Raw genomic sequence first — 27,483 nt, 5'->3', positions numbered from 1 at the left:
ATAATTTGTCTAATTGATACCATCACGGGATCGCTTCGAATGGCTAATCCCTGGTCCATCTGCACCCAAACACGTGTGTGCAAAGTTCCCAGTGATAAAGGCACACATTTGTCACGTTTGGCCTCAAAAAATAATGGCATCTCTTTAATTTCGAATGAACCCATTTATTGGATCACTTTCATAAAAGTCATTTAGTTCACTCGATTTCAGTACGTTAATGTTCAGGTCCCCAAAATACACAAATTGGGGTCCTTGAAAGGACTTCACCTCAATGCGAATGCCATAGTCCGTTTTTGGGGGCAAGTGAATCCATGTGTTGGGATCATTGTCTCCGGTGATGAAATTGCGCATAAAGTAAAATAATGACTCAGGACCATCTACACTAAACTTCAGTACCGTCCGAGGACTGCGTTTAGATGTCGAATTTGGTTGAATAATGTAGGTGTAGGTGGTTCCCTCAAAATTCTTCTGGCCGGTATAGCTTGTTTTGGTTTTCTCATAGAAGAGCAGCTCGGCCAGCACGGCCAAAAATGAGATGCGTCTGTTGGCCTCTGCGGCATTGTAGAAGCAGACCTCGTCAATGACCCCGATGAAGGTGTTGGGCAGTTCAACCTCCAGGTTCTGGGCTAAGAAACCCCAAGTACTGTTAAGAATTTTCACGTTTTCGAATTGCCGCACCAGACCCAAAACCGTCATTGCATAATGGAATCGTCTAACCTTAAGTCGATTCCTCCATTCAACATCGAATACATTGAAAGGCTGCTCCTTGCGGCGCAGGAAATGCACCACAAATTGGCTCAGATGATTTGCTTTGAGGGAATACTCGAACTGCTTATCATGAAAGTACAGCAGGCAGAGAGCGAAGTCCGACTCGGTATCCTCGTCGATGAAATAACAGCAAGTTGACCGCATGATCTGCAGCTTGATCCTCTCATCCCGCCTTCGGACACTCTCCGCAGGACGTTCCCGATGGGCTACCTCGTGGCTCCTGTGCCGGTGCAGTATGTATGCAGTGCTGATCTGTTTCAGTTGCTCGGACACTTCGCGCATCAATTTATGACGATGCAAGTCCAAGTGGGTCATGACCATCTCCAGTATCTCAACCGGCAAATCCAGCAATTGAATTGGCCTAACTTCTTCAGCATCCGCCATTTGGTTGGCAGTGGATTTTCCAATATGCGAATATGTGTTCAAGGAATGAAAATATCCTATTAAGATAGCAAATGCTATGGAGATGTCGTTGTCGTATTTTGAGTTTATAAATGATTGTTATTCAAAAGCAGACACCATCCATAATCGATTTAATAAATACCTCAAGTGTTCGGTAATGTATGAACTGACCTTAGAGCGAGTGTTTGTCCAATTGGCGGTTCCTAGCCATATGTCACCACCTAGTCAACGTCTCAATTAGCTAACCGTCGGATATGTGCTCCCATCAGGGCTTGTTCATTAGACGCCATCAGCGGCAGGAAGCTCCAAAGTGTTGAAGAGCCAATTAGCCTTGAGCGCCGGAAGGAAGCCATAGGAGCTGTGCGTGTAAATGGAGGCTAACTGGAGCTCTGGCAATTTTAAAGTCTTGTGAATGGAGCTGGCAAGAAACCGCCTGCCACCTGCCAACCTGCCAACCAAAATCCACCCACAATCCACCCACCCTTAGGATCTTCCCACACCGGAGCTGCGTAATTTTCTGCGTCATTTAATTAAGCCGATTCATGGCGCCCTCGAGGGTGGTGGTGAGCCGAGTCCGGCTAAGCCGACTTGGTTTGTCCCACAAGTCGAAGCTCCCACACATCCACACGCCCACATGTGCCCGGGTAATTAGCTCAGCCGTTCATTTCGATTATTTATACTATTTTCCCTAATTATTTATTCATAACTGCTAATAGTGTTTGTCGAGCTTAAGTGCCAACTGCTTATGCGCTATTAATTGCCATCAGTCGATGTGCAGTGCCGAGAACATTGATACAATGTCTTGTGGCCTAATCTATAAGTCATCTTCAGCATCACCATCACAGACGGATGCTCTAGGATGCCGAGCTGGGCTTCTTCACCCGAGTGTCGGCCAGGAAGCAGGACACCACGCGATTCTCCTCGTCGGAGTCCAGCAGGCGCACCTCCAGGCGCGTGGGCACCTCCGGCTGGTTGGTGGTCACAGGCAGGAGCAGCTGGTAGGTCACATCCTCGCCAGCATCCAGGGGGCAGTAGGCGCCGTGGAGCAGATTGCTGCACACATTGCCGCGGGAGGCTTCTAGGTCATAGGGTATGGTCACGCCCAGCGAGGTCAGGTGCACTTCGGCTGATAGCTTCTTCATGGTATTGCGAGCTACAGCAAAGAAGGAAAAAGATATTATTACATGCAGCACTGTATAACACTTCATTTTCACTATAGTTCCTTAAAGTGATTTTCATATCATCCATAAGAACGTAATAGTATATTGATGCTAAACCAATATTTGAATCAAGTTTTGATTAGAATAGACCTATCAAGATGCTAAGAATTTTCCGATCTTGTAACCCAATATGCATTCTACTCACTGGCAACAAATTGGATGTCGATCTTGGCCTCGGTTCCCTTCCACAAATCGCAGGGCAAGGCGTCGCAATCATCGATTTGCACCATCAGAGGCAGGGGATAGCTGCTGTCGGCACCTATAACATTTACTTGCATGAAATTAGTTGATGATACTAAGTGGTTTCCCAAGCTGGACTCACATGGCCTAATTGGCGTGCTGGCTGCAACCAAAGTCCACATAATGGAAAGCACTAGGCACAGGGAGAACTTCTTGAAGCTGGACATTTTGCTCTTGATTTTGGTTCCTGTTGCTTGCTCTGCAAGTACTAATGGTCTTGTAGTACGTATTCCCCTATCGCTGCTGTATTTATACCTAAAATGGTCTAGTTAGTACTCCTGCACTGGCCATTAATCTAATCGCTTTGGGCTTTGAACGCTTGCACCAATATTACGTTTGATTTTTCTGATTATATGGCGTATTAATCGCACTTGGAGGAATCCTAGGAACATGTCTACTTAACAATTTGGGGTAAGTTTTATGAGTTGAATAAAAACACGGTACATGAAAAAGGTGAAAAATATTAAATGGATGAAACCAATTCTTAAACTACTTTATTATTTCGCTCAGTATCGATGCCAGCAAAACCCTGTAGGGCTATCTACAATGGTGAAAACTATTTCAGCTAAAATATTCTAATGAATCGATTCGAGTGCTCAATCCTCCAAGAGCAGACATGATTGCATTCCAGGCTCCCCAAAACCCTATATGATTCATATGGGTTTTTTACGTAAGGAGCCACAAGTTGGTAGTCAGTACATTTGCACCTAGTTAGGTGCAGGCTCTGCTAATTTTGGCCCAGATTAGCTGACCAATAAGAACGCACACCTGTTGTGTTCTTAACCATTTCAGGTACAATTGTACGCAGGCCAGTGGAAGCAATAAAATTAGAAACCGATTATCAAGTATTGAGTGAAAGAAATTACCAGATTACCAGATTGCGACATTATCCACGCGTTGCATACTTTCAGGCCATCGGACTATATGCTATATATATATAAGTATATAGAGCAACCCTCCGCCGATCGGCATTAACATCAATTTATATGCATAGCCAATTTGTAGCAAGTTTTACACAATTTCTTACACCCACTTGACTCGTTGAGGGCAAAAACAGCAGCTGCCTTCAAGGGTTGCCCAAATTTCATCAATATTTCCTGATTTTGTTCGCAAATTCAACTGTTTTATATGCAAATTAGCTAAGCGATTTTTCGCCCCCGCCAGCAATTGATTTTAAAATGTTTACGTTCCTTCGTAAATGAGTAAGTGATTGCCGAGATTTTTGGTACGGAGAGGGAACTTGAGCGTTCAATTGGCCGAAACGTTTCTTTAATATGCATTTTTATAATTAATTTGCACGTTAATGAAATATTAATGCATTTCCAGTGGAATTTCAGGGCGGATTTGCATATATGGCCAAGTTTCATCAACGTTTAGTTATTTTGTAGCACAGAAAACTATTTGCATATTTGCACATTTAACAATCATTTCAAGGCAATCCACCTTAAAAGCAAAATAATTTACAGTTCCTGGGAAACCACTAGGCACTTTCCCAGGAATTCCAACTCGTACTCGGTATCCATCAATGGCAAAGGAAATTACTGGTGAAAAGTCATGCTCTGAAATTATGCAACTCAAGGCTTCCAGCTAACATTTTAATTATACGAAGGTTGGCCAGAAATTGAGAGCGAGTGGCACATATTTATGCAAATTAAGCAAACTTCTTTTCGCTTGAAGTGGGCACATTTCTCAGCTGAAATTACGTTGCCAGGCGAGCGGAAGGACGCAGGAGCGGAAAGGACATGGTCCTAAATGCCAACACTTTGGGGGAAAAATCGCTCAACAGCCAACAGCTCAACAGCTCGACAGCCGAACTTGTTGCAACGCATGTTCCTTCTGATTTCGAAGAACATGAATTTCGCATTCACTTAATTACAGTGCCAAAAGCGCAGAGCAGTCTGTTCAGAGGGGGCTGAGCAATTAATTAGCATCCCCGGCCGCGCTTGACATGCTGCAGAAATTTAATAAAATACATTTTTTGCATGACGGCATATGCAAATTGCCATTGGCAGCAATGAGTCTCCGCCAGTGCGGCCATATCAAAGGGTGCAGCGGGGCGAGAAATGCTTGCCATGTCACCACCCCCAGCATTTTCCAGGTGGAAGGTGCGAGGAATTGTCTCAAGGCCAGTTGGTCACCTGGTTGACCATAAGCAATCACAGATTTTTTCCTCGTTAAAGAAATACAGCTGAATGCACTTGGATAGTCGGAACTGCACCCTTTTGCTTTAGGGGTTGCTCTGACCAATGCTGCCAATTAGCCTCATTTCCAGAAAAACGTTTTTTAAAGCTATTCAAAAAATAGTTTTACTCCATATAGGTATGTATTACAATACTGGGTTTCACTGCATTTGCAAACAATTTTAAGTTCACTGCCTTTTAAGGTAACACAAGATATTTAAAATTAAATACTAAATGGCATTGGCAGCACTGGCTTTGACCATATGGGCAGCACCTGTTGAGGGGTAAAAAGGACACGGCTTCATGGGCAATTGGGCGTGAGTGGCCTTTTGGGAAATTCCTTTATTAATTGACAGCACACGGCTGCTCCAAAAATGTAATGAAAAATTAACAACACGAAAATCAAATTGCCGCCTAATTGAGACACAATGGCCGCGCCAGTTTGTCAGTTTGTCAGTTTGTCATTCGGTATTAAATTACGTGCAAACAAACATCAAATTGAAATAGAATAGACATCCGGATGAGGGGCAATGGCAGTTGCAAGGGGGAAGGCCACAGGATTGGCGTGACAAATTGTTTGGCTTTGGCGCTGGCATTTAATGTCTGGCTTGATTTGACAAATTAATTGAGTTACCTCGGCCGCGGGCTTTTCTGGGCGGGGCTAGTGGTAACCAGTAACCAGTCTATTCAAAACTGAAAGCTCTGTGCAACCCATGCGGCCAAGTCCGAAAGTGTTGCCTACTTTTCGTCTCAAAATAATCAATAATCAATGCCTTAGCCCCCACACACACACATTATTGATATAAAAGGGCACATCAAAGATAAGCTGAACATCCGTGAAATACATTTGGGAATATGCAAAAATGGAGATTACCCAAAAGTGCAAACGGAAGCCGAGGCAAGTGGAAGTGTTTGGAAGCGAAAGTATTCGGGTATCAGATTTTCCGGCACAGATAATTGCATTAGATGCCACCGAAGATAGAATCCACGAATCAGTGTATCAGGACTCAGGACTGAGGACTCAGGGCTCCGGACTCCGGTTGATGCTAATCAAATACTGCGGTTCCCTAAGATCCATTTCGGGCTATATGTCGGGGATATTTTTTGTCGTGCCGGATTTTCCATTGCTTTGACATATTAAATAATGTCACAACAATTACATGTGAGGGGCAACAACAGTTCCTGGGTAAAAAAAGTGAAGAAAAATACATTTACAGGGGAAGGGTGGCAAGTTCAAAAGCATTTCGAGAAAATCTCATGCTGCGCTGCGACTGTCCACATGGCAAGTCACCACCAACCATGCGAAATGTTGCAAAATATCGGCGAGGGTGGATCGAGGAATAGAGAAGTGGTGCAATGTTTTCGGTACAACGCTTGAAGCACCGAATCCACAGAACCCCAAGAGCCACCCTCGCTTTAGTTTACCTTTGGAAAATTCGCCAACATTTGAGTTCCGGGAAGGTGGATGGAGTTGTGAAGGGGGAATTATCTTTTCCAGCTTACTTGCGTCCGTTTCCTTTATACTCGCACATTTTCCTGCCCCGCAGAAGTTCCATTGTCAGTGGCTTTGGCCGAGGCACAAATGTCTGTGGGTTTTCCGTTGCCATCAGGGGCTTAGTGGCCTGCCTGCGGAGTGCTCAGGGATTTATTTTGGCACTGCCTTTGTGGCAGGCGATGTCCCATGAACTCGGCGATGAAGTGATAAAATTCTGCAAACAGTTTTCATAATTTTCCGATCCATTCGCAGGGGCCAGTGATTGCAGATCTAATGCTGTCAATTGATTGGGAAAATTTGATTAGGACTACTTAGTTATTAAGTAATTTATACATCTTTAATTTAAGGGTAGCAAGCCTATTACCCTTTAAAGGCACCTGAATCAAATGCTAATTGTCATAATAACTAACATAAAAGGTTTTCCATATGAGTCTAATAGCAGGAACCCTTTCATCCAAAATAAAAAAAGAACCGACCACGATTAGATAGTCCAAATCCGATCGTATTAGCCGAGATACAGCTCGGTTATGGCTATAAAAGCGATGTGGGCACCGTTGGCCGAAAGCAATTCGCATTGGGAAACATGCAGGTCAAGTTGTTGGTTCTGATCTCCCTGGGATTACTATTGCTGGCTGAGGCTCAGCAGGAGCATCCGGCGACGTCTGTGAAGAAATGTAAGTACATTTACGGGACGATCACCATAATACCCATAATACAAGAGCATAATTCCACGCTAATCAGGTTCCGGAAGTAAGCCCTTTCCGCTGGAAGTGCGTGTCCACAACTGCGTTACTCCACCCTGCCAGATTGTGAAGGGAACGACCCAGAAGTTCGAGATCGATTTCGCCGTGGACAAGTACATCACCCAGCTGACGACCTTGGTGAAGGCCACCACCCTCGGCATCATCACGGTGCCATACGAACTGCCTGCGGATGTGGCTGCCGTCTGTCCGAATCTCCAGTACGGCGCCTATTGCCCGCTGTATCCCACCGAGGATGTCTCCTATCTGTTCACGTTTCCCATTGGGGAATATCCCGAGATCGGCGTGAAGATCGAGATCTATCTGGTGGATCAGGACAATGAGATTGCCACGTGCTTCGTGTGCGATATTAAGGTGGTCAAGGGCAATGGCGGCAATACGGTCTATGAGCTGGACTATCTCAACTGAAGTTGGGCCCAGTTAGTTCATCAATTGGTTTAAATTACTGTGATATACCATTCTTTATTTCCAAAAATCCATCGCTGAGCTACCCAGCGATGTCTCATGAATATTTAATAAAATTTTAAAAGCTTTACCCCCACATATGAGGGTTGTTTCCCTAAGTAGATCTCTCTGCCCTGGCTGAGTATAGAAAAGTACACTTTGTAGTCTGGCACTTTAAGACTCCTTTTACAAAGCCTACCATTGGCCAATGGCGCTATCTGCACACGCTGCCATCCAGGTGTAAAACTCGAGTGGGCGAATGGCTATAATCGAATCAAATATTAATTCGTACATCTTACGCCTGATTACCCTAACACACCTGGTCATTTCCAATCAGAAGGAGAGGAAAGGAGAGGGAGGGAAATGTACCCGGTTATCAATGACCATTTTCAAAACCTGGCAATCTAACTATACTATCAGATTTACTTTCAACGTATTTAGACACTGTAAACAATTCGGTCGCCTCTAAGAAGGCTTAGAAAGTTTGAAACATGTCTTTTTTTTCAAAAATATGTTTAACATTTACTAGCACTACCTGAATCTTAGCTAATTTAATTTAATTATCACGACGATTTTAGTAAAGAAATTTAATACAATGATTTATATGCCTTTTAAGCAATACAATAGCGTAGGCTCTTCAAAAGAAAGCACATAAAACATGCTTGCAAATGATAAGGTTCTTTGGAGACCCTGCTAATTATTATTTAATCTGGTATTAATCACCTTAATAGTTTTGCATTTTCACGCGCAATTTCTCCGAGTGTACAGTTGCACCCAGCAAGACGTTTATCGCCTTATCACGCAGGAGAGCCCAACTTTTGGCCATATGGTCAATGCGATCTACGGCGGTCTATAAATGATTATCACGACGATTTTATTAGCCAATTGTGCCACTGAATCAGTGGAAATAAATTACTGGACTTTCGGTGCAAAAATCAACGTCACAGATGACTGTATATAAATAAATACGCTGGGATATCTAATCGGCGGGCCCAGAAATGTGCTAATCTGCGGCCTGATTGTGCACTGGGTACACTGGAAGCCGTGACGTATTCAAGGTAAACAAATGGTCTTATCATTGCAAGAGTTTTGTGGTTTATTATTTGGCAAACAAGTGGAAATATTCAGTCGGCCGAAATGGCTGGAATTGCGTACATCGTCGGATTAACGGGGATTCGTCCAGTCCAACAGAAATCCGTCCATCTGCCCTGCAGTGGCGCCCTTACGGAGTTTACAGGCCACGACAAAGCAGGTGATCGGTTCGTTCTGGGCATCGTTCAATGTGACAGTAACATCCGCCGTGATTTCCGGAAACGAGGGCTCCACATAGAAGTTAAACTGGTACGTGACATCCTCGTCCTTGTCGATGGGACAGATGGCGCCGTACAGGAGATTGCGGCACACATCGGACACTTCATCGGGCAGGGCATACGGCAGATTCATGCCCATCACCTTGGCCGTTGTGCTGGCCGTGATGCTCTTGATATTGTTGTTATCTGAAAGAGATCGAGCTGAGAATCAAGTGGATAAGGATACAGATGGCCCAACTCACTGCCCAGGAAGTGCACCTCCATTACTGCAATGGTTCCCTTGTACACAACGCACGGTGGTTCTTCGCAATCCTTAATTTTCACATCCAGTGGAAACGGCTTATTTTTGCCTGAAAGGAAACATGTTCATATCGAATCAAAAGGAGGGCTGAAAAGTATGCTATGATTTTTTGTACAAAAGAGATTAGCTTTTTGTTGATAAGCCATATCAACCCGGCCAACAGATACACGTTAGGACTCTAAATTGGACTCAAACGTATTTTTGGCAATAGTTTTCTAGTCGAAGTCTGTGAAATGAATCATCCTCAGCGAATTATCTGCTTTAACCGACTGGGCTATTCAAAGCCTGAATAAAACATTTGAGGGTTTTCCTACCAAAATACAGAAACTTATGCTACTTACACTGCTTAACATTGGTCGCACTGACTGTGGACAGAATTAGACACAAAGTTACAACGATTCGCAGCATTTTACTGGATGGAAACTACTTAATCTTACGCCTGAAGAATGGAAAATTTCTTAGGTACGCGCGCACGCAGATGACAATCGTGAGTGGAATCGATGGGGCTGGTGGAGAACCTTAAATAGCCCCGTGTTCGAACGATGACCAATGCCTTGAGAGAGCACTTAATCAAAATCGGTGGCTATTGCCATTGATACGGGGCCGCCACGCAGGTGTTACAAAAGAAAACACTGTGGCCTGCAGGTGTTGTGCTCTGACGAAGAGTAAACAACGCCGATTCGAATCAGTAAATAACGTAAATTCGGCTGATAAAACGGGAGAGACTGAACTACAATGTTGCCGTGTATACCTAGTAAACAAAGCAGCCAAATAATGAATATGTAAACAAGGCGGAATATTGTCTTGAAAGGTTAATCAACATCTAATTTAAAGTTTTGTCGAGCAATCAAATTTAAATAGGCCGGCAAATCTGCTATCGATCGTCATCGAAGACTTCGTGTAATCGAAGTATGCACATCTCTAACTATGGCCGTTCAAAACATAAAAGGTAAACAAAACTCATTCAAGCACAAACTGACCAAAATCAGATAATGGAAGGTAAGGAAGAAGATGTAGAGCGCCTTCTGGGTCAAAAGTATCCTGGTCTGGAAGCGGAACTTCAGCCCAGTGGAGCGTGCATCATTAGAGGAGTTTTGAACAGTGAGGTAAGTTGTCCGTTTTCAATTCTTCCCGCCAAACTAATGCTAGTTTTATAACTAAGGATACCTGGCTCCGCATTAAGCTCTATCTGCCCCACCACCCAGCTCTTCATGGCTTGCAGGTCTACGTCCAGGAAAGCTTGGAGTACAAACTGTACACATCGGCTAATCTGAAGTTGCAGGATGACTTGCTGCTGGAGGATTTGCTGGACAATTTGCCAAAACTTCTTCCTGTCAAAGAGGCCCCAACAGTGCCAAAGGAACTATGTCGGGAGGGGAACGTGTACTCCGATATCCTGGCCTTGTACAAGTCAAACGAGTATAGCCTGCAAATGGATGAGGCCTGTTCCATGATTCGATTCAGCGAATTTACCGACTTCGAGAAGCATTACTTGGAGCTGAAAATCCCGTCGCTTCTCTTGCATGATCACAGTTTGCCAGATTGTGTATTGCTGGGTGAAATGCTGACCAAGAGTGCTGGAAACCTAGAAGAGGCCCTAAACCTCTTCCGCAAGCTGCTGGAGGATCTGCGTCCATTCTACGACAACTTTATGGACATCGACGAGCTTTGCCATGTGCTGCAACCATCGCCCATCAGCAGCAAACACAAGACGCGGCTGTTCCCTCTCAAGGATCGCGTCTATTTGAAGCTGACCATCGCGGATCCCTTTGCCTGCATTGCGTCCATGTCGCTGAAAATCATTGGACCCACGGAAGAGGTGGCCCGCCTGCGTCACGTGCTCAGCGATGGTCTGAGTAACTGGGACCCCGAAATGAACATTCACAAGAACCTACTGCGAATGTTCGATTTGTGCTACTTTCCCATGCCAGATTGGTCTGATGGCCCCAAGCTGGATGAAGAGGACAACGAGGAGCTGCGGTGTAACATTTGCTTCGTCTATCGCCTGGATGGGGGCGAGGTGCCCCTTGTCTCCTGTGACAATGCCAAATGTGTGCTAAAGTGCCATGTCGCCTGTTTGGAGGAGTGGTTTCAGACTCTGATGGATGGCAAGACCTTTCTGGAGGTCTCCTTCGGGCAGTGTCCCTTCTGCAAGGCGGTAATGTTGCTTATTACGTTTTCTATTTTCTATGTACAACTGCTTAATCTTTTTCAGAAGCTTTCCACCTCATTTGCGGCACTGTTAAATGATTGAAATTGGCAACCACAAACATTAAACGCAATTATTTAAGAGCAACTTATTACAGAGTTTTAGTTTAAAAGAATCTTAAATATCAATTAGGTTAAATTTACTCAACTAAAGAACATATATGCATACATATGTAGATCAATCTTTCGGTTTACATTCACGCCATCAAACGCCGTGGGTTTTTGCTAAATGTAGTTGTGAAACGAATTAAACAGGTCCCACCTCATGGACCGCATCATTCCCCTGACGACGACAGCAGCAGAGTTGACATCTGAGCAATCGCTTCACAACGCGCCAGCCTCATTCCATCTCATTGGAGATCAGCCGCAGCATGTTGCGCACCACGTAGGGGCTTCCATTGAAGGACGTGTTCTCGCTGGCCTTTCCAATTCGCACGCTGGAGCCGGCCAAGCCGAAGAACACTCTGGGTGTTAGGTTGGGCTGCACGGCCTTGAACTCCCAGCCGACGTGCTGGGCGCAGAACTTGCACAGAATGATGTGCCACTGGTAGCCGGGGAACCAGCTGAACTTGGTGGACGGCTCGCCGCTGTAGCCGATGGCATGGGACATCACCCGGTACACGGTGTTCGTCTCGTGGATGTAGCCGTCTGTAAATTATTTACTCTTTCAGTGAATCCATTGCCTTATAAGCCACACTGTGCTTCTCATTAAACTTACCTGGATTGCAGTACTGGGTCTGCACACCGTGTTTGGACATGGCAAAGAGATCTGCGCAGTGGGCCAAGCTGCTATTGCAATATCGACAGAAGAAGAGTGACTCGTCCGTGAACGTGCTTTTGATCAATTGAAGGCGAGTGTTAACCGAGTCGGTGAGGAAGGTAAGCCGCATCATCTTCTCGGTCAGGTGAAGGTTACGCACCAACCAGAACGACAGCTGAATGGGGCATTTTGGCATTGTGTCTATCTTTTGGGACTCTAGCCTTTGGCGTGCGCGCTCCACAATCGAAGCAAACGAATACTCTTGGCAGGCGTCAGATGGCCAGTTGGTAGTGCTTAGCTGGAACCTGCGATACTTGTCGCGCATCGAGGGGATATCCCGAAATCTGGCCATCGAGCCCATGTCAACAGATTGAAGGGGTTCGGGCAGGAAGTACTCGGGCAATATTTTGACTTTGCTGAAACATTTGCTAGTGGGATTGCGAGCGATGTACTGCGGTGATCTGAAAAGGTGTGTGATTACTTGTGCACAATTTAGAGTGATCCAAAGAGCCATGACTCACCCTTGTATATCATCAAAGTTGATGACAATGCGCTGCAGTGCTCGTGATTTGTAGAACACCAACCCTCGGCCGCTTTCGCCCTTTTCATAGATCTGGCACGTGACCCCATACAACTTGAGTTGGTTGTCCTCCGGCGGCTGCATCAGCGGAAAGCCCACGCCGAAGATCAGGCCGTCCAGACCGGGCATATCCTCGTCAAACATTCGGCCGTCGATCATGAAGGGAAGCACCTCGCCGGGGAAAAGGATGTGCTGGTGCAGGAAGATGAGCATGTGGTGGACGCTGCCCACTTCCAAGTAGTCCACACCGGGCACGCGACTTAAATGGTTGCCAAAGTATGAATGTTCCGCTGGCAGATTGGTGTCAAAGCCAATGTCGATTGGCGGTCGTGGCGGCTGTTGTGGTGGTGGATCTTCGGGCTGCTCGACATCCTCCTGGCTAGTTTCCTCGCTTGTGCGACTGCGTCGTCGCTCCTGGCTGAAGACCATACTACGCACTCGCTGTAGGAAGTTGTCCCGATTGAGCAATGCAGCGATTCCGCCATCCCGGTTGCGAGCTTGCGAGACCATCATGTCTACGGCAGAGCGTAGTCGGTTCTGGGGAATCATCCAGCGGGGCAGGCGCTCTAGATCGGAGTCATCTGAAATGGAGATGCGGCTTGAGTGGAAATCTGCAGCACAACGGTAGTAAGCCAACTAACCCTCGCTTCCCGGACTCTCCAACGACATGTCACTGCTGGGATGACTGCCCTCGCTGGCCGTGTCGTCCTGCAAGCCATCCTCTACCATGGCCTCCGGTGCATTCCCTCCCTCACCCTCGATGGCCAGTGGATCTTGGAACGCCTCTTCTGGCGGCGGGGACAGCTCGTCTTGTATGGCATTGTTCCAAGCCTGCTCCATCGCGTCCACCCGCCGATCCTGGAGACCTTGTGCCTGTGAGTGGTCCTCCAATTGCACATCTTCATCCCGTCCTTGCACAGAATTGATTTCTGCGCAGTTTCAATAAGTGAACATGTTAGTGGAAAAATTTGGCGAGTGCTGTGATGCTGCCACACCCACCTGAGGTCTCCTCGTCGTCCATTTGAGCCGTACAGGGTGTGTGGTTGCTTCGTTTCGCAGGTGAATTAAATACTTATTTATTTACTTTTTATTTTGACAAAGGAAAATAAGAGACGAGTGTTTTTCGATAGTCAGCGATTGGATAATTGGACGACCAGTGTTGATAGTGTCGAAAATTTGAAAATGTTCGGTCGTGTGGCGCAAAATTAGATTTTTGATATATGCCGTGCTAAATAAGTAATTATTTGATTTTGAATTTAAATTTCTGATACACTTAGTAATTTTATATTTCAAAACAACTATACATAACTCAAAAAAGAGTTTTAAATCAACTATTTCAAAAGCCATTGCCTGAGAACCTACACTTGTGGTTCAGCTATTAAATAGTCATTATAACTCCTTTTCGATCAGTTACGCTAATTTGTATAATTGCGTTTGACGCCGACCGGGCGATGATCAAACTGGGAGTTGCCTTTCATCCGCTATACTGCACTAAGAAAAGAAGTCAGTACGATAGGTGGATGGATGGATATCATTCCATATAAAAATACAACATGAAGGCCTAATCTCACATACAACTGAAACTCGCTACATATCACAGTCTAGCTTTACTAGCTTTAATAATCCTCGATACAAATAATAAACCGTGACTTTACACTTGAATTGCCTAACCGTTGATCATTACAAATCCGTTACGCGGCAGGGCCGTTTTCTTAAAGTCATCGATAAGCATAGCTGATATCGATCTTTGAGCCCCTCTAGCAAGAGCGAATGTAGTCGGAAGCTTTAAAGAGCGGATCTGAATAGTCGGGAGTCGATCTTCGTCGCAGTTGGAAGTTCGCGGATGTAAAAGTGAAAAGTGAAACCGAAAAAAGTCGCTCTGTGTTATCTTCCAAGAGCCTTCGGCATCGTCGATTTTGCATACCTATCTCATACCCGTTAATCAAAACAGAGCGAGAGAGGGCGAACAATCGAACAATGATCAATATCAATACCCGATTCTTGCTGATCGCCGTGCTGATTGCGCTTATTGGGAAAGTGGCACGCGCCCAAATCGCCTTCGTTGAGGATCAAGACATTGATAAAAGGAAGGCCAACCTTGCGGTAAGCTGCAGACAGAAACAATTCAAGTTTGTGATAAGAAATGCCAAAATGGAAGAGAAAACACAGCTGGAATTGGGCAGAGCCCTTCGCCGAATACCCTTCCCGAATAAAAATGTTAGAGTCGTTCAAATTCAACAAGGAATGAAATCATACTTGTTCTTATCTTAGTTTCAAAACATGATTTATACTTTATATACCCGATCTTTTATTTAAATTTCATGGCAGTGTATTTGGTTTCTATTATCGTTCTATTATCTATTATCGTTTCGGAGTTTCCAAAACGATCTTCGCAATGAATTACAATAAGTTCTGAGAATTACAAAATATAGGGAATGTTTTGGTAGTGTATGGAAGACGCACTGGCAATAATCAATCCGATCCCCGTCTAACACCTCTCCGCATTCTCCTCTTCCTCAGGGTCGCAAGCCACTGTACTTACCAGCCCGATGCCCCAAGCACCAGCTTCTTTATCCGGGAGACCAGCAGAAGCAGAACGACTGGGTCTGCGACTGTGCGCCAGGTGAGCGGCCATAATGGAGCTACCATGACGATGACATAATAATCTGGGTACGGGTGCTTCCCCTTTGACAGCCACACTGTATTACCCAGAGACCGATGCCTGCTATCCGGCCTACCGACAGGGACCCTGTGAGCCGGGCCAGATCCTGGTGCTCTACAAGGAGCGGATCATCCCGGAGTGCGTACGCAATCCATGTAGTAGGGACGGACACTTTATGATTCGCGACACCTGCTATGAGTTTGGAAACACCAAGAAGGAGCAGAACCCGTGTCCTCACCAGGAGGCTTCCTTTGTGCTTGGCGTCAATCCCAGCAACTTGATGGTGGACTGTGTGAAGCTGTCCGTTCAACTGGAGACGCGTATCTCGGACACGGAAGAGGCTCCGCCGGAATACTACGTCGATGTGGCCGAGAAGTGCGCCCGCGGCAGTCGCTTGATGGCTCAGGGAAAGTGTCCTTAAAGGATTTTAACATGTTACAACATAAGTGCTTAAATGTATTGTGTTCTGTTCGGTGCTGTAAATCCCAGTGGAGAATAACAAATTCTTTTAATATATATAACAGAGGCATTATAATTACATTCCTTTAAAGACCAGTTCTCAAATTGAAGACAATTCCTTATTTTTCTTTAAAAGCAAAACGCTATTATGTACAACTAGGAACTGGCATTCCTGCGCCTCTTGGCGGAAGTGCTGGCGGTGTCAGCACTTTCCTCTTCGAGCATTTCATCAGCTTCGACATCATCCTCTTCTGGCAACGTGACGCCATCTTCTAGGTTTTGTTCATCATTGGCTGTCTCCAGCTTGAGCAGCGCATTCTCCAGAGATGCGAGGAAAGAGCTCTCGCCGTACTCCGGCCACTGACGAAACTGACTAAAGAGCGTCAGCACCTGACTGGGCAGGAGATCTCCAAACTGGGTGTAGATGTTGATGCCGGGATAGTAGTTTCTGGTGCTCATTGTGGTACTCTGACACGAGTACTGTGGCAGTTTCTTGGGCAATTCATCTGGATAGATGGGCTTCACGGACTCGGAGGACTGCGGATTGATGATAAGCCGAGGTCCACAGCCGGGAACCCATTTCCTGCAGAAATAATGTAATGAACTAAAATCCCTGAAGGTTTGCTTGAGTTACCTACTCTAAATTGGGTATTATTCTGTTTCGTCGGCTCACATAGTTCTGCTTGATGAAGAACCAGAGAGCGGGTAGGTCTTGGGACTGGCATAGCTCATGGAGATTGCGCCGCGGAGTGAATTTCACCAAGTATAGGTACTCCGGATTGATGGACTGCACCTTAACCAACTTGCTGCTCTTGGTGGGATTATAAACCGTCTGCTGTGGCAGAAAATCCTCTCGCGGCACCTTGGCTATAAACTTGTGCTCAAACAGGATCTGGAACAGTACGCTGGTCGATCGGTAAATGAGGTAGCCAATTTCGTTGTTGCAGGTGAGGTGCTAAGCGAGTCAAATGTTGGATATAAGCGATATTTTAGGTATGGGTATGCTTATTTACTATGTATATCGGTGGCGGCATGGCGAGGATCATCTCACAGCGTCCGAGATTGAAGAGGCTAGTCTGAAAAATTAGAGAGTTGATCAAGTGCTTGAAGAATTGATAGGAGCCCACGGCGCCGAAGACCAGCATGTTGATATCTATCGGAAAAAATTAGGTTAGAGGATATATTGAGCAGGCAAAATGAGCTTACCATCTGTAAAGGCTTTCTGGGGCACGTCACCCAGGAGATCCGCCACCCTGGAGCCACCGTCCATTTTGTCCATGTACACCAACTTCCATAGGTTCACAAAGTCTCCTTGCCGCACCTTTACACGTTCCGGATAGAGCGCGTGTAGCTCCTGGATTCTGGGCATAAAGTGATCCATGCTCTCAAGCAGGATTATGCGTCGGAACTGGGATTCCCTGTCCAACAGATGCCGGGTAAAGTAGCCAGCACCGGAATTGAGTTCCATCACCGTATCGCAGCCGGAGCTCTGGAAATGGGGCTCCAGATACTGGCTAATCCTTGCGGCAGCCTCCGCATTTGCAATGTACATGTGAGTGGGAACCTTTTGCTTTCGGTTTAGCAGTTTCTCGGGGAACTCGTCGCTGTAGCGTGCCACTATATGCTTCCTGGCCTTGGTGCTGTAGTTGGCCCGGGCCAAGGACCAACTGCATCGCAGGGGCAGCATTTCTTATGATGTTTAACAAATTGAAACTAAAGTAAAGTTTTCGTTTGTTTACAAGCAACAGCTGTGTATTGTTAACAACACTACCCGGTAACAGGCCAATCAGCTGTTGCCAGAGCCAATAAGCAATCGATAACATCGCGAACAGCTGATCCGAAAACAAATAACAGCTGGCCATGCTTTTATAATTCTTTTGGTTTTCTCGATTTCACGTGAATTTTTAGCAACATAAATAAAACATAACTTATTCGTGGCATGGGTCAGGTGGTTTCCATGGTTGCCCGCCGGGCCAATCGCTTCAATGTCGAGAATCGCGCCCATCGCGTCCTTGAGCGCGAGAAGCCCACACCGGCACCCAAATTTGACTCGAATTTGAGAGACATGGAACGCACCCTGGAATGTAAGTTAAATTAACTTAAATTACTTTCGCAAGTAATCCTTGATTACTCCCATTGCAGTGGATCCCAAGTTCGTGGACAAGCTCAATATGAAGGACTCCAGCTTGGACGGGCGATTGAAAGACGTTTATGTAACCTCGCAGGATCGATTTGTGGGTTAATACTTAAGTAGGCAGTTGCGATCAATACTTATTTGCTATCTGCATATATGTTCCCCTAGATCAAGCGAGTGCAGGAGCGCCAGGCAGCTGAGGCGGCAGCGGAAAAAGTTGAACAGCGACCTCTGCCTCTGGAACGCAAAACGCCGGATGATTTCGAGTACGGATATCAGGAGCCTAATCGCATCAGCCCTGGTCATTGCACACTGCGCCAGGCTCTTAAGTTCATCAATGACCACCAGTTGGATCCGGAATCGTGGCCATCCAAGAAGATAGCCAATGAATACAAGCTCAAGGAGCCTCTAGTTGGTAAGACACAGAAAATGTGTTCGCAGCATAGCCGGGACTAACTTTATCTCTTCTAGAAAACATACTGCACTACTTCAAAACCTTTAATATGTACATACCCGACCAGAAGTACAAGGACACAATGCTAACTCAAGCCGCGCAGCCCCTTCTGCGGGTTAAATCAAGCTCGGAGGGTAATCCGTAAATAAATCACCATTGTTCTTTGTTTTAAACCTACGCTTTATTGTACGAAATGGGAATCAAACAATGGCATTGGGCGGACAGTAGTATATGTTCAGTGACTTGTCCTCGGATGCAGAGGCCACCTTGTCGTTGCCGGGACTATATCGGACGCCCCACACCTGATCTGTGTGCTCGGTGAATGTGTGCAGGCACTTGCGCTTCGAGGTATCCCATATTTTCACGCTGTTATCACTGGAGGAGCTGGCAAAGTGCTTGCCGTCCTCGGAGAAGGACACGCACAGCACCCAAGATGCGTGCCCGGAAAGGGTGCCCACAACGTCCGAGTGGGTTCTGAAACAAATAGATTGTAGTGACCATACATCTTTTAGATGTAAACCACTTACACGTCGTAGAGCTTCATGTGACCATCATCGGAGGCAGTGAGCAGCATCTGGGAGTTTGGCGAAAAGCAAAGACTACGCACTGGCATCGCGTGTCCCTCCAATGTTTGCACAACCTTGCCCGCGGCCACATCGAAAATGGTGATGATACCATCGATGGCTCCACTGGCAATGTACTTGCCATCAGGACTCTAAAATAGTATAGCTAAAAGTCTTGGCAGATAGGTTTTTAATAGATAATCCTTACGTAGGCAATGCTAAGCGTGTATTTGCCGTTTTGCGCGTCCAATGTCTGCTCTGCCTTTCCGGTTTCCACGCTGTACATGGAGATTTTTCCGTCATTTAGCCCGGATATAACGTATTTGTTGCAGGGTGAAAATTTCACCGTCCAGAGGTCAACGGGCCCAAAGGTCAGCAGGTGTTTCTTGTCTCCCGAACGAGCATCCCACAAGCACATAGTGGAATCCAGAGAGCTGCTGGCAATGGCTAAAAGGTAAGTGGCAAGATCAGTTGTTGTCCATTTCTGTAGCTCCCCAGCACATAATCTTTCATCTTACTCTGTCCATCCGAACTGACGGCCACCGACACGACTCCCAGAGCATGACCCTTCAGCTTGTGGCGCAGCTTTAGAGTGTTGTCTTCCTGCAAGTCCCACACCTTTACCAAGTCGTCCAGTCCGCCGGTGACTATGAAATCCTTCGGGCGCGCCTCCTTCTTGTCGAAATCAAAGGGATTCTCCTCCTCCGGCTCCGTGCCCGCGTCATCCGCATCTGGAGCGGCAGTGTCGCGTCCCCAGGTGCACGCCCACAGCGGACTATCGTGCGCATTTTCCTCTTTGTGAAGAAGTGAAAACTAGCAGGAAAAATTGAATTGTAATTGAGTTGTTTCGTAAAATATCTACTTACCATTTTTAAAGCCGGAAAAGTGTTTATTTTTTGCGAACGAGCTATCAGAAAATGAGCATTTATCGATAACAACGGTTGACGGTAGAATTAGTGTTTGAAAGAGTTTACAGTGGGCAAAAACTGTATGTTGTATATGTTAATAAATTAAATATGTAAATACCTCAAACATACAAATAATTAATTTGTTTGTTTTGGTAATTAACAAATAATTGTTCTTTAATTTTATATGTGTCAATGCTTCGATGTAGAAACATTTATTTAATTTTATTTAAATTTTTCTACTCATTTAGCAGTTTTTAGTTATAGCTTAGATTTTAGTTTAACTGTAGTTCTAAATGAAACAAACATGTTAATCATTGAAAAAAATTTATATGTTACTCAATATTTTGGTATATTGAGGTATATGGTATATTTGGTATATTTGGTATGTGGCACACGGCATTAACGCACTTTCCCCGCCACGGTCACACTGGCGGTATGTAGCTGCACTCCCAGGGCGGTCACACTGTATAAGGCCGTCGAGAACCGAGGAACGAACGTCGCGTTTTAAAAAACAAATCCCCAACGACTCGGACGCGAAATCCAAGCGACTGGCGAGGAAAAAGTGTAAGTGACGGGTGCAATTAGGTGGCCCACGGTGCAGCCATGAACGCATCCACCAGTGCGGTTATATAATGCGGATGTAGTTCTTGGCCCCCAGCGATACGATATCAAAAACAAAGAAACGAATCGGACCAACGCGTGTGTTCTGCTTTTCAGTTTACGATTTTCGGCTCTCTTTTTTTTTCGCTGTCGTCGCCGCCGTGTATCGAATATGTATGATTTTCCTCTATGGATCCGCGTGTCTGGAATATATTAATAAACATCCACAGTGAAGCCTCCTCGACCGTGTGCTTTTGCGTGTGTGTGCGTGGGGGCGGGTGTGCGTGAGCGTGTGTGCGTGCGTATGTGTGGTTGTGCAGCAGCGTATTATTTATCTCACATATCATATCTTTCGTCAAAATCGAAAAGATTCGAATGATTCATTCTTATGGCAGCAGGATTCGCCAATTTGTGCACCAAACCGAAATGAAAGTCATATATTTTTGCTGCACTTTCCATGTGTTTTTCGTGGTGTGTTTGTTTTATTGATTCCCACTTTCCCGTTCCCCGTCTTCCACCCAATTTCCACTTCCTTCCCTCCTTGCAATCCATATTCGCGCCTGCCCCCCACAACTTCGTTTCCGATTTGGTGTAAACAATAACGGCAACCGGTTTTCGCGTGCAACTTTATCTTTATCTCCCTAACATCGCCATTCCTCTTATTCTTCTTCTCTTCCTCTGCTCATCTCTGCTTCGATTATAATCGCAATTTGCCGTTTTCAAAATGATATATGCAAACCCCTTCGAATAAATCAAACAGTTCCAGCTGAATCTGTAAATTATCAAGGTGAGTCGCCAGCCGGGTATCAATAATGCTGTATTATAAAATGAAGTGGAAGATTTGCATGTTTATGTAATCTTTTTTGTAGTTTATGTTAATTTTATCACACATGCTAGGATATATAACCGGTGAAGAATGGTTGGTCTTCTTTACTTGAAATTTGGTATTTGAAAGTTCGTTATTAGTTTATTTTAACAATACTTCGGACAAACAATGTTTTCTATGGCATGATGTCCAAATGATCGTACAATCTCTGAAGCTATTGAACTCTGAAAACGTATAGAACTTCAAATTATCAACAGTTTTAGATAGACCATCTTAAAATGTATGATTATCTAAATGAAACAAATTGTCTTAGTGAAAGGTTGTTCATTTTTAATATCTAAGCTACATATGTCGATTAATTTCCGCAAAGTTAAATGTTTTTAAATCCCACTGTGCTGCTCCATTTCCATTCGTAATTCCGGAGCAAAACCATCACGGTTGCTCTTAGCCTTCGCACTAATGTGACTGGAGGATAAGAATAAATGTTTGCCCTTAAGAGGTGCTCAAAAGGCGCCCAAACAAAAAAAAAAAAAAAAAAAGAATGGAAAAACTAGACCATAAACATAAATGCATTTCACAGCTGCCATTAGTGCACAACGTTTCACAATCGGCGAGAAAAACCAGCGCAAAAACCAAGTACGACAAAATGGAAATCCAGGGCAGGCGCAAAAAGAAAATGAAACAGTGGCAAACTGCGGAAAAAGTCAAAGCCCAGGCGCAATGCACTCGGAAAATGGATGGAAAACCAACAAAGTTATTAGTTGAGGTGGGAATAACGTGGTCCCAAGATCGCGGGGAAACGCGAAGTCAAGTGTGGAAAAGCGTTCGCTGGGAAAAGCGTGACATAGTCAAAAGCAATGGGCGAAATTGGAGCAATTTGAGTCTGCGTGATGTGACATCATTGTAAGGGGCGTGACAGGGGGCGTGGCAGCACCCGACAATGACAAGTGCTAAAGTTTCCCAAAAAAAAAAAGGAAAAAGAGAGTCAAACAAGAAAGCTGGGAACAATAATGTCAAGCCAGCGAAAAGGTTTAATGCATTAGCCTTGACATTATTTCAAAGAAATTCAGCAAATTACATGGAGTATTCCATCGATATAGAGAGTCAAATGATTGTTTTGGACTTAGATGTATAGTAATTAGTACTTGGTACTAGTATAAATGGCACAATTAGAAATCACATGCTTAAAAATACGAGGGATTACTGAAGATTACATAAAAATTGAAACAATTGGTACGGGTTGTCCAGTCCTTGAAAGGGTATAGTACTCGATGCAAATTACCAAGAGAGCCGCAGTCACGAACATCCTCTGATAAGAATATCGCTGGAATAATCGCCATTCGTTGAACCCGGTCACAAGAGCATATAGGAGCATTGACTTTTAAGATCGCGTTCTGCTGTCGGTGCAATTTTCTTTACACCAATCAAGGCAGCGCAGAAAATGTGATGGCGTCAAGTCATGACATTGCACTGGCCAAAGCACAAGAACAATGTTCAGGCACTCTTTGGATTCCAGTCGAAGAGCAAAACTTTTTGACTGACTGCATAAATATTTCTGGCCCGATCGCATGGCCGAAAAATTTAAATCCAGAGATAAGATAATAGGTGGAGCATTGCTGTTAATAATAATCAACGCCGGGTTCTTTTATCACTTTCGAAGGCTGGAATTTTATTTTAAGTCTCAGCCTCGAGAAAACACCTAATTTGGGCTCTAATTGGGGCCTCGTTTTTCATTTTTTTATTTATTTTTTTTGGAGGGCACGTGCAAAGTGTGACATTTGTTATGAGTGTGTGCTTTGTGTGGAATATATTCATTAGACAATTCGCTTTGGGCCATATTTGTGGACTATGGTTCTCAAGAGGCGTTAATGGCTTTTAGTCTGGATGGTAATAGCAATGGCCATTAGCATATGTTGGTTAGAGTGTAAATGTAACTGGTTTTCCCCTTTCACTGCTGATGTGGGATCAGGAGAATACAAATTATCTGTGTTGGCTGGTAATGCCACTTAAATGTATTTCAATATTTTGTAATTAGCCCATCTGTCACAAAAGCCCAAACACCTCTATGTAAGGAATAGTTACAACTAGAAGGTATAGATTACTTTCACATGCTTTAACTACTGTCACTCCTGTTAAAACACTGCCATTCTTGTGGCCCCTTAAACCTTTGACCTTTGTTAGTGGAATGCCATAAAGTGCACTCTTTATGACCGCAATGTGTGGGCAATTGCAAGTGGTTGGCAGGGTCTTCGGTTCCTCATTTGAGAAGCACTTGAAAAGCCATTAAACATAACTCCTCGTAAAAACAAAACCCGAGTAGAATCCCTCTATCTGCGTTTCTCCCCCATTAACCCATAAATGGGAAATTGATATCGTTCAATGTTTTGCGTTGTGACACTGATAAAATATCAGTCGAATTAAATAAACTTGCTGCCAAGGACAAGTATCTTTTACACTCTTACTTCTATTTAGAGTCAATTTATTTAAGTTGAACAGCGCGCGTAAAAATGTTTTTCTTTGTAGGAGGCAGTGATCAGTTTTTCATCGCCAATACGATTTCTTTTTCGTTTTTGGCATACGCCATTTGGGTTTTACTTGGCCTTTCACATGATAGGCTTTTGTGCGCTATTAATCGCATTTTTATCGCCACTTTAATAACATATGCCATTCGGTGGGGAAAAATGGGCTTGTTGGGGAGTTTTGGGGCGTCAATTAGCTGTCGTCTGGGCCGGGCACTTTCACAATTTATCAAAAATACATCATCAAAGTGTCCACTGTTCGTTTTCAATTTCATGCGTTTTGTTGTCTGAGCCTTTCTTTCTCTTTGTCTTCTGTGTCTCTTATTTCATTTTAGAGGTGGTGGTAGGAGTTTCATTATTAATTAAAAACCTGACAGACATCGCCGTCATCACCATGATGACCATGACCCAAGTGGGTGAGCTCCTTTGTTGTGATGGTTGTTTTTCGCTTTGTTATATGTGCATTTTCACATTGCAAAAGTTCGCTGATCCGGTGAATAAGATTCTGCTCTTGTCTATAATTCAGTTGAGACAACTAAGCACATACAACATGCTACTTTTGTTACGCCCGCCTTTGTGCCGGTGTTGGGGTTATTAATTTGAGCCTCGATTTTCCAGTTGTTCAGCCAGTGAGGCATTAACTTTGCTCATTTAGCCACTCGGTTTATTCACTCAGCCACTCACCCGTTCGTTTAGCTTCAGTCATCTATCCATCTATCGTTTAATCAGCCCTTCTGCCTTCTAGACCAAGTTTAGTTTAGGAGCCGGTTTGCGAGCTCTTAATATGATTAAGTTTTACGCTTCGACAGCTTCTGGCACGGCTCACCTACCTTCTCTATATATTTCCATATACATATAATGCCATTCCTTTGGGCTTGTACGTGGTAGCACCTGTATTTGTTTACAAAACTGCACTACATATTCACGAACTGGAAGTTTTCAATTTCCAAGGAATTACCTAGGAATGGGGCAAGCATTGGGGATTATCCCGAAGCAATATAACTCCGTGGGGGTGTTTTGCGCCCACGGGTTCTTCGAATTTGGTGTCCTAATTCAGTGATATCCTTAGCACTTTATAGCTATCTGAAAACACATACAAGTTAAGCCTGATTTCTTCCAAGTAATTCATTCTTTCACTGCGGTATGAAGTTGGTCTTTATGTAATTATACCCGCTATTAGTAGAGTAAAAAGGAATACTAGATCTATACCACTCTAGCGCCCACAAACTGCACAAAAAAAACTTTACAAAATGTTTAAGTTTTTTTGCATTTAATTACTTTTTTTCCCCAATTTCTACCGATATTCCAGAAAATGTTGAAATTTCTCGTTTGCACTTCCACTAGCTGAGTAACGGGTATCTGATAGTCGGGGAACTCTATCTTGTTTTTAATATGTATAATGGGGTATTTTCTTCTGTTGCGTTTATATTTTTGTTGGGGAAAACTGCAAGTGGTTTATTGACTAAACACTTTTCGCGATTTATTGATTTGAATCTCCATGCAAACACCCCATTGCAATGGTTCGCCGTCTCTCAATTGAAATCATCCAAACAAATTGCATTTGCATGCTCGATTCCCCGGAGTCAAAGCGAAGGCCAATTAATGGCAGTGAACAATACAATTTTCAATGCAAATTCAAAGTGCTGACAGGCGACAATGTTTGATCGCATCCGAGGGTCGTGGAATTGGTTAGTAAACATAAACAGATATTTCTAAATGGAGATCATGTCAATGGCACTCTCTGAAATTCGACAATCACCGGATGTGCCACCGTCTAAAATAAAAGCATCAATGTTCTGGGAAATTCTCGTTGTTTACAGATCAATTTGGGTAAATTTATCTGTGCACTTTTTAAGTAATATATAGGTGGTACAGAACCACATGAGTCAGTTTCCTTAATTATTTAGAAGAGTCAGGCTACGAAAGATGACGTATTTTGGCCATGACAGAAAACACAAATCAGAAGATCAACTAATATACTTATGCACTTAAAGAAATTGTACTCCAAACTTAATTTAAGTACACATACATCTAAAGTGTCTAGTAAGAACATGAATTACATCAATTTGTAATGCTTATTAAACTCCTTGCAATTAGTTCTAAAGTCAATTGCTAGCTATTGAATTAAATTAATACTTGTTCTGTTTTTCCTTTCAGTGAACTAAACAGATCATTATATATATTTGCCTTCCCAACACAAATGTTTCCTGCCAGCAAAATTGCTTGTTAAGGTGAGTTGTTCAAAATGTATAATTATATGTATATTGAATTCATATGCGTATTAGTGTAGATTGGCATATGTCAGTGACTAAGAACGCCATAACTATTGGCAGATAATTGCTGTTGGACCGTGGCAGGCGAATTATTTTAAATAGATTAGATAAAAGCTTATACAGTTTTTAGCTAATAATGCAGCTGTATGGTATATATTAAAGTTCTGTACAAGAAATAGTTGTAATTAAGCAGAATGTGATCTTAAATAGCCGTCGAAAATTGACGTTTCCGCTGGCTAATATTATTCATTGATCAATTCAATTATCGTCCAAAAGTCTCCATGTCAATTGCACCTGTATTCCTTAGGTTGTGTCCACCTGCACTGGCCTATCAATTTTGGCCAGCCATCTCTACTGGCTCATAACTCTGCCTCATGCATTTTTAATTGGCGAACGCTGCTTGTCCTATCCTTCTATTGGCCCATGGCCAACTTAAAAGGGCAAAGTTTATTGGGACAATAATAAAATCGAACTGGGAGAATCGGCAATAGACAATCGGCGAGAATCGAGTTTTGAGATTCGAGAAATCGAAACCCGGCAAGAACTATTTTTAATTACCCACAGCATTGGGCTGTGACAGTTTCAGTTTCAATTTCTAGCTGCAGTTTTTCAATTTATTCTTAAATTGATTGGGGCACCACCCACATCACACCCACTTTTCACGGCCCATGGGTTTGGGTATTGGGGAGGGGGGAGAAAGAATTCCTAACAAGAAAAGAAAATCTAAACATCTCGAAAAGTTTCGATAAACACGAGCCGAAAAATAATGAAAGAGGAAAACTTTCATCGGTGGAAAATTTGTGTAAAATATATTCTGCCCACAGCCTCTGCCCCTTTCCTTTTCTATTTAATTTTTTATTTTTTGTGGCTGCTGCTAATTTTAGCGTGAAGAAAGCTGATTGCATGGGGCATTTGTATTTCGGCTCTTCAATTGCCATTTCGTTTATATTTTTAATTACGCAGACCGATCTAGAGAGATCTCTCTTTCCACAGCACCGCTTTTGTGGCTCTTTTATGTGCAATTAATTTAACAATTTGTCAAATGAAAAGAAACAACGACTTTTTTCATCTCTTTTCATACATTATTTTGTAGTTAAATTTTTATTTTAGTTGCTGCCGCTGTCTTTGCTGCCGGGGATTGTAATTAGCTGTTTGTGGTGGGTTTATTGAACTGTGGGCTCAACTCTCCGACTACAAATAAAACACACACTACACACATCGGATATGTTTATGCGTATTAGAGCTATTTACGGCCACAATATATATTGATGTTTCCCTAGACATGCCCCCTAGTTCATTGCCTTATGGTGGAAATTCTATGCTTCAGGTAGCTCTATGATAATACGGGGTTTTAAAGCTTGAGGCGAACTGTATTGCTGATCTAATAACTCCCACAAACCGATGATTACTTGGTTT

The 27,483-nt window shown here is 43.9% G+C and overlaps 11 protein-coding genes across 17 annotated transcripts in view; 5 read left to right on the top strand and 6 right to left on the bottom strand.

The window, feature by feature from the left end:
* Positions 1-144: 144 nt before the first annotated feature.
* Positions 145-1,152, bottom strand: LOC6552162. The gene has a single exon (XM_001980678.1). The coding sequence runs from the start codon at positions 1,150-1,152 to the stop codon at positions 145-147; it is 1,008 nt and encodes a 335-aa protein (XP_001980714.1).
* A 685-nt stretch (positions 1,153-1,837) lies between these two features.
* LOC6552163 lies at positions 1,838-2,834 on the bottom strand. Its single transcript, XM_001980679.2, has 3 exons — positions 2,713-2,834; positions 2,536-2,649; positions 1,838-2,323 (listed from the first exon to the last, which is right to left on the bottom strand). The coding sequence occupies exons 1-3, from the start codon at positions 2,795-2,797 to the stop codon at positions 2,025-2,027; spliced, it is 498 nt and encodes a 165-aa protein (XP_001980715.1). The 5' UTR covers positions 2,798-2,834; the 3' UTR covers positions 1,838-2,024.
* A 4,029-nt stretch (positions 2,835-6,863) lies between these two features.
* On the top strand, positions 6,864-7,609 carry LOC6552164. The gene is made up of 2 exons (XM_001980680.3): positions 6,864-6,979; positions 7,047-7,609. Exons 1-2 carry the CDS (start codon positions 6,889-6,891, stop codon positions 7,472-7,474), a joined length of 519 nt encoding a protein of 172 aa, XP_001980716.1. The 5' UTR covers positions 6,864-6,888; the 3' UTR covers positions 7,475-7,609.
* Positions 7,610-8,582: 973 nt separating this feature from the next.
* LOC6552165 (mite group 2 allergen Lep d 2) lies at positions 8,583-9,654 on the bottom strand. Its single transcript, XM_001980681.3, has 3 exons — positions 9,463-9,654; positions 9,063-9,170; positions 8,583-9,006 (listed from the first exon to the last, which is right to left on the bottom strand). Exons 1-3 carry the CDS (start codon positions 9,527-9,529, stop codon positions 8,675-8,677), a joined length of 507 nt encoding a protein of 168 aa, XP_001980717.1. The 5' UTR covers positions 9,530-9,654; the 3' UTR covers positions 8,583-8,674.
* Positions 9,655-9,997: 343 nt separating this feature from the next.
* Positions 9,998-11,497, top strand: LOC6552166 (E3 ubiquitin-protein ligase FANCL). 2 transcript variants are annotated; one of them, XM_026983880.1, is made up of 3 exons: positions 9,998-10,227; positions 10,284-11,279; positions 11,340-11,497. In XM_026983880.1, exons 1-3 carry the CDS (start codon positions 10,114-10,116, stop codon positions 11,373-11,375), a joined length of 1,146 nt encoding a protein of 381 aa, XP_026839681.1. In that variant the 5' UTR covers positions 9,998-10,113; the 3' UTR covers positions 11,376-11,497. The 2 variants fall into 2 exon arrangements, with proteins under 2 accessions (XP_026839681.1, XP_001980718.1); XM_001980682.3 differs by having other exon boundaries at positions 11,337-11,497.
* On the bottom strand, positions 11,453-13,830 carry LOC6552043 (protein cereblon homolog). The gene is made up of 5 exons (XM_001980683.3): positions 13,669-13,830; positions 13,311-13,598; positions 12,611-13,250; positions 12,048-12,550; positions 11,453-11,977 (listed from the first exon to the last, which is right to left on the bottom strand). The coding sequence occupies exons 1-5, from the start codon at positions 13,688-13,690 to the stop codon at positions 11,670-11,672; spliced, it is 1,761 nt and encodes a 586-aa protein (XP_001980719.1). The 5' UTR covers positions 13,691-13,830; the 3' UTR covers positions 11,453-11,669.
* Positions 13,831-14,412: 582 nt separating this feature from the next.
* On the top strand, positions 14,413-15,877 carry LOC6552044. The gene is made up of 3 exons (XM_001980684.3): positions 14,413-14,772; positions 15,190-15,292; positions 15,364-15,877. Exons 1-3 carry the CDS (start codon positions 14,647-14,649, stop codon positions 15,750-15,752), a joined length of 618 nt encoding a protein of 205 aa, XP_001980720.1. The 5' UTR covers positions 14,413-14,646; the 3' UTR covers positions 15,753-15,877.
* Positions 15,878-15,889: 12 nt separating this feature from the next.
* Positions 15,890-17,604, bottom strand: LOC6552045 (dimethyladenosine transferase 2, mitochondrial). Its single transcript, XM_001980685.3, has 4 exons — positions 16,997-17,604; positions 16,804-16,943; positions 16,429-16,745; positions 15,890-16,373 (listed from the first exon to the last, which is right to left on the bottom strand). Exons 1-4 carry the CDS (start codon positions 17,475-17,477, stop codon positions 15,947-15,949), a joined length of 1,365 nt encoding a protein of 454 aa, XP_001980721.1. The 5' UTR covers positions 17,478-17,604; the 3' UTR covers positions 15,890-15,946.
* LOC6552046 (protein NDUFAF4 homolog) lies at positions 17,589-18,555 on the top strand. Its single transcript, XM_001980686.3, has 4 exons — positions 17,589-17,874; positions 17,933-18,024; positions 18,093-18,339; positions 18,396-18,555. Exons 1-4 carry the CDS (start codon positions 17,730-17,732, stop codon positions 18,521-18,523), a joined length of 612 nt encoding a protein of 203 aa, XP_001980722.1. The 5' UTR covers positions 17,589-17,729; the 3' UTR covers positions 18,524-18,555.
* LOC6552047 (WD repeat-containing protein 61) lies at positions 18,541-19,981 on the bottom strand. The gene is made up of 5 exons (XM_001980687.3): positions 19,808-19,981; positions 19,460-19,754; positions 19,150-19,388; positions 18,906-19,093; positions 18,541-18,852 (listed from the first exon to the last, which is right to left on the bottom strand). The coding sequence occupies exons 1-5, from the start codon at positions 19,808-19,810 to the stop codon at positions 18,579-18,581; spliced, it is 999 nt and encodes a 332-aa protein (XP_001980723.2). The 5' UTR covers positions 19,811-19,981; the 3' UTR covers positions 18,541-18,578.
* A 5,968-nt stretch (positions 19,982-25,949) lies between these two features.
* Positions 25,950-27,483, top strand: part of LOC6552049 (F-actin-monooxygenase Mical) — a 36,500-nt gene continuing 34,966 nt past the window's right edge. For all 6 annotated transcript variants that reach the window (XM_026975707.1, XM_026975705.1, XM_001980689.3 and 3 more), the window contains exon 1: positions 25,950-26,025. The gene's annotated coding sequence lies outside the window, so the exon portion shown is untranslated. The remainder of the gene's footprint in view (positions 26,026-27,483) is intronic.

The sequence above is a fragment of the Drosophila erecta genome, unplaced genomic scaffold, assembly GCF_003286155.1.
Source record: "Drosophila erecta strain 14021-0224.00,06,07 unplaced genomic scaffold, DereRS2 tig00000000-arrow-pilon, whole genome shotgun sequence".
NCBI classification, from domain to species: domain Eukaryota; kingdom Metazoa; phylum Arthropoda; class Insecta; order Diptera; family Drosophilidae; genus Drosophila; species Drosophila erecta.
Note: the sequence above shows the minus strand (reverse complement) of the source record. Positions and strands in the feature narration are given on the sequence as shown.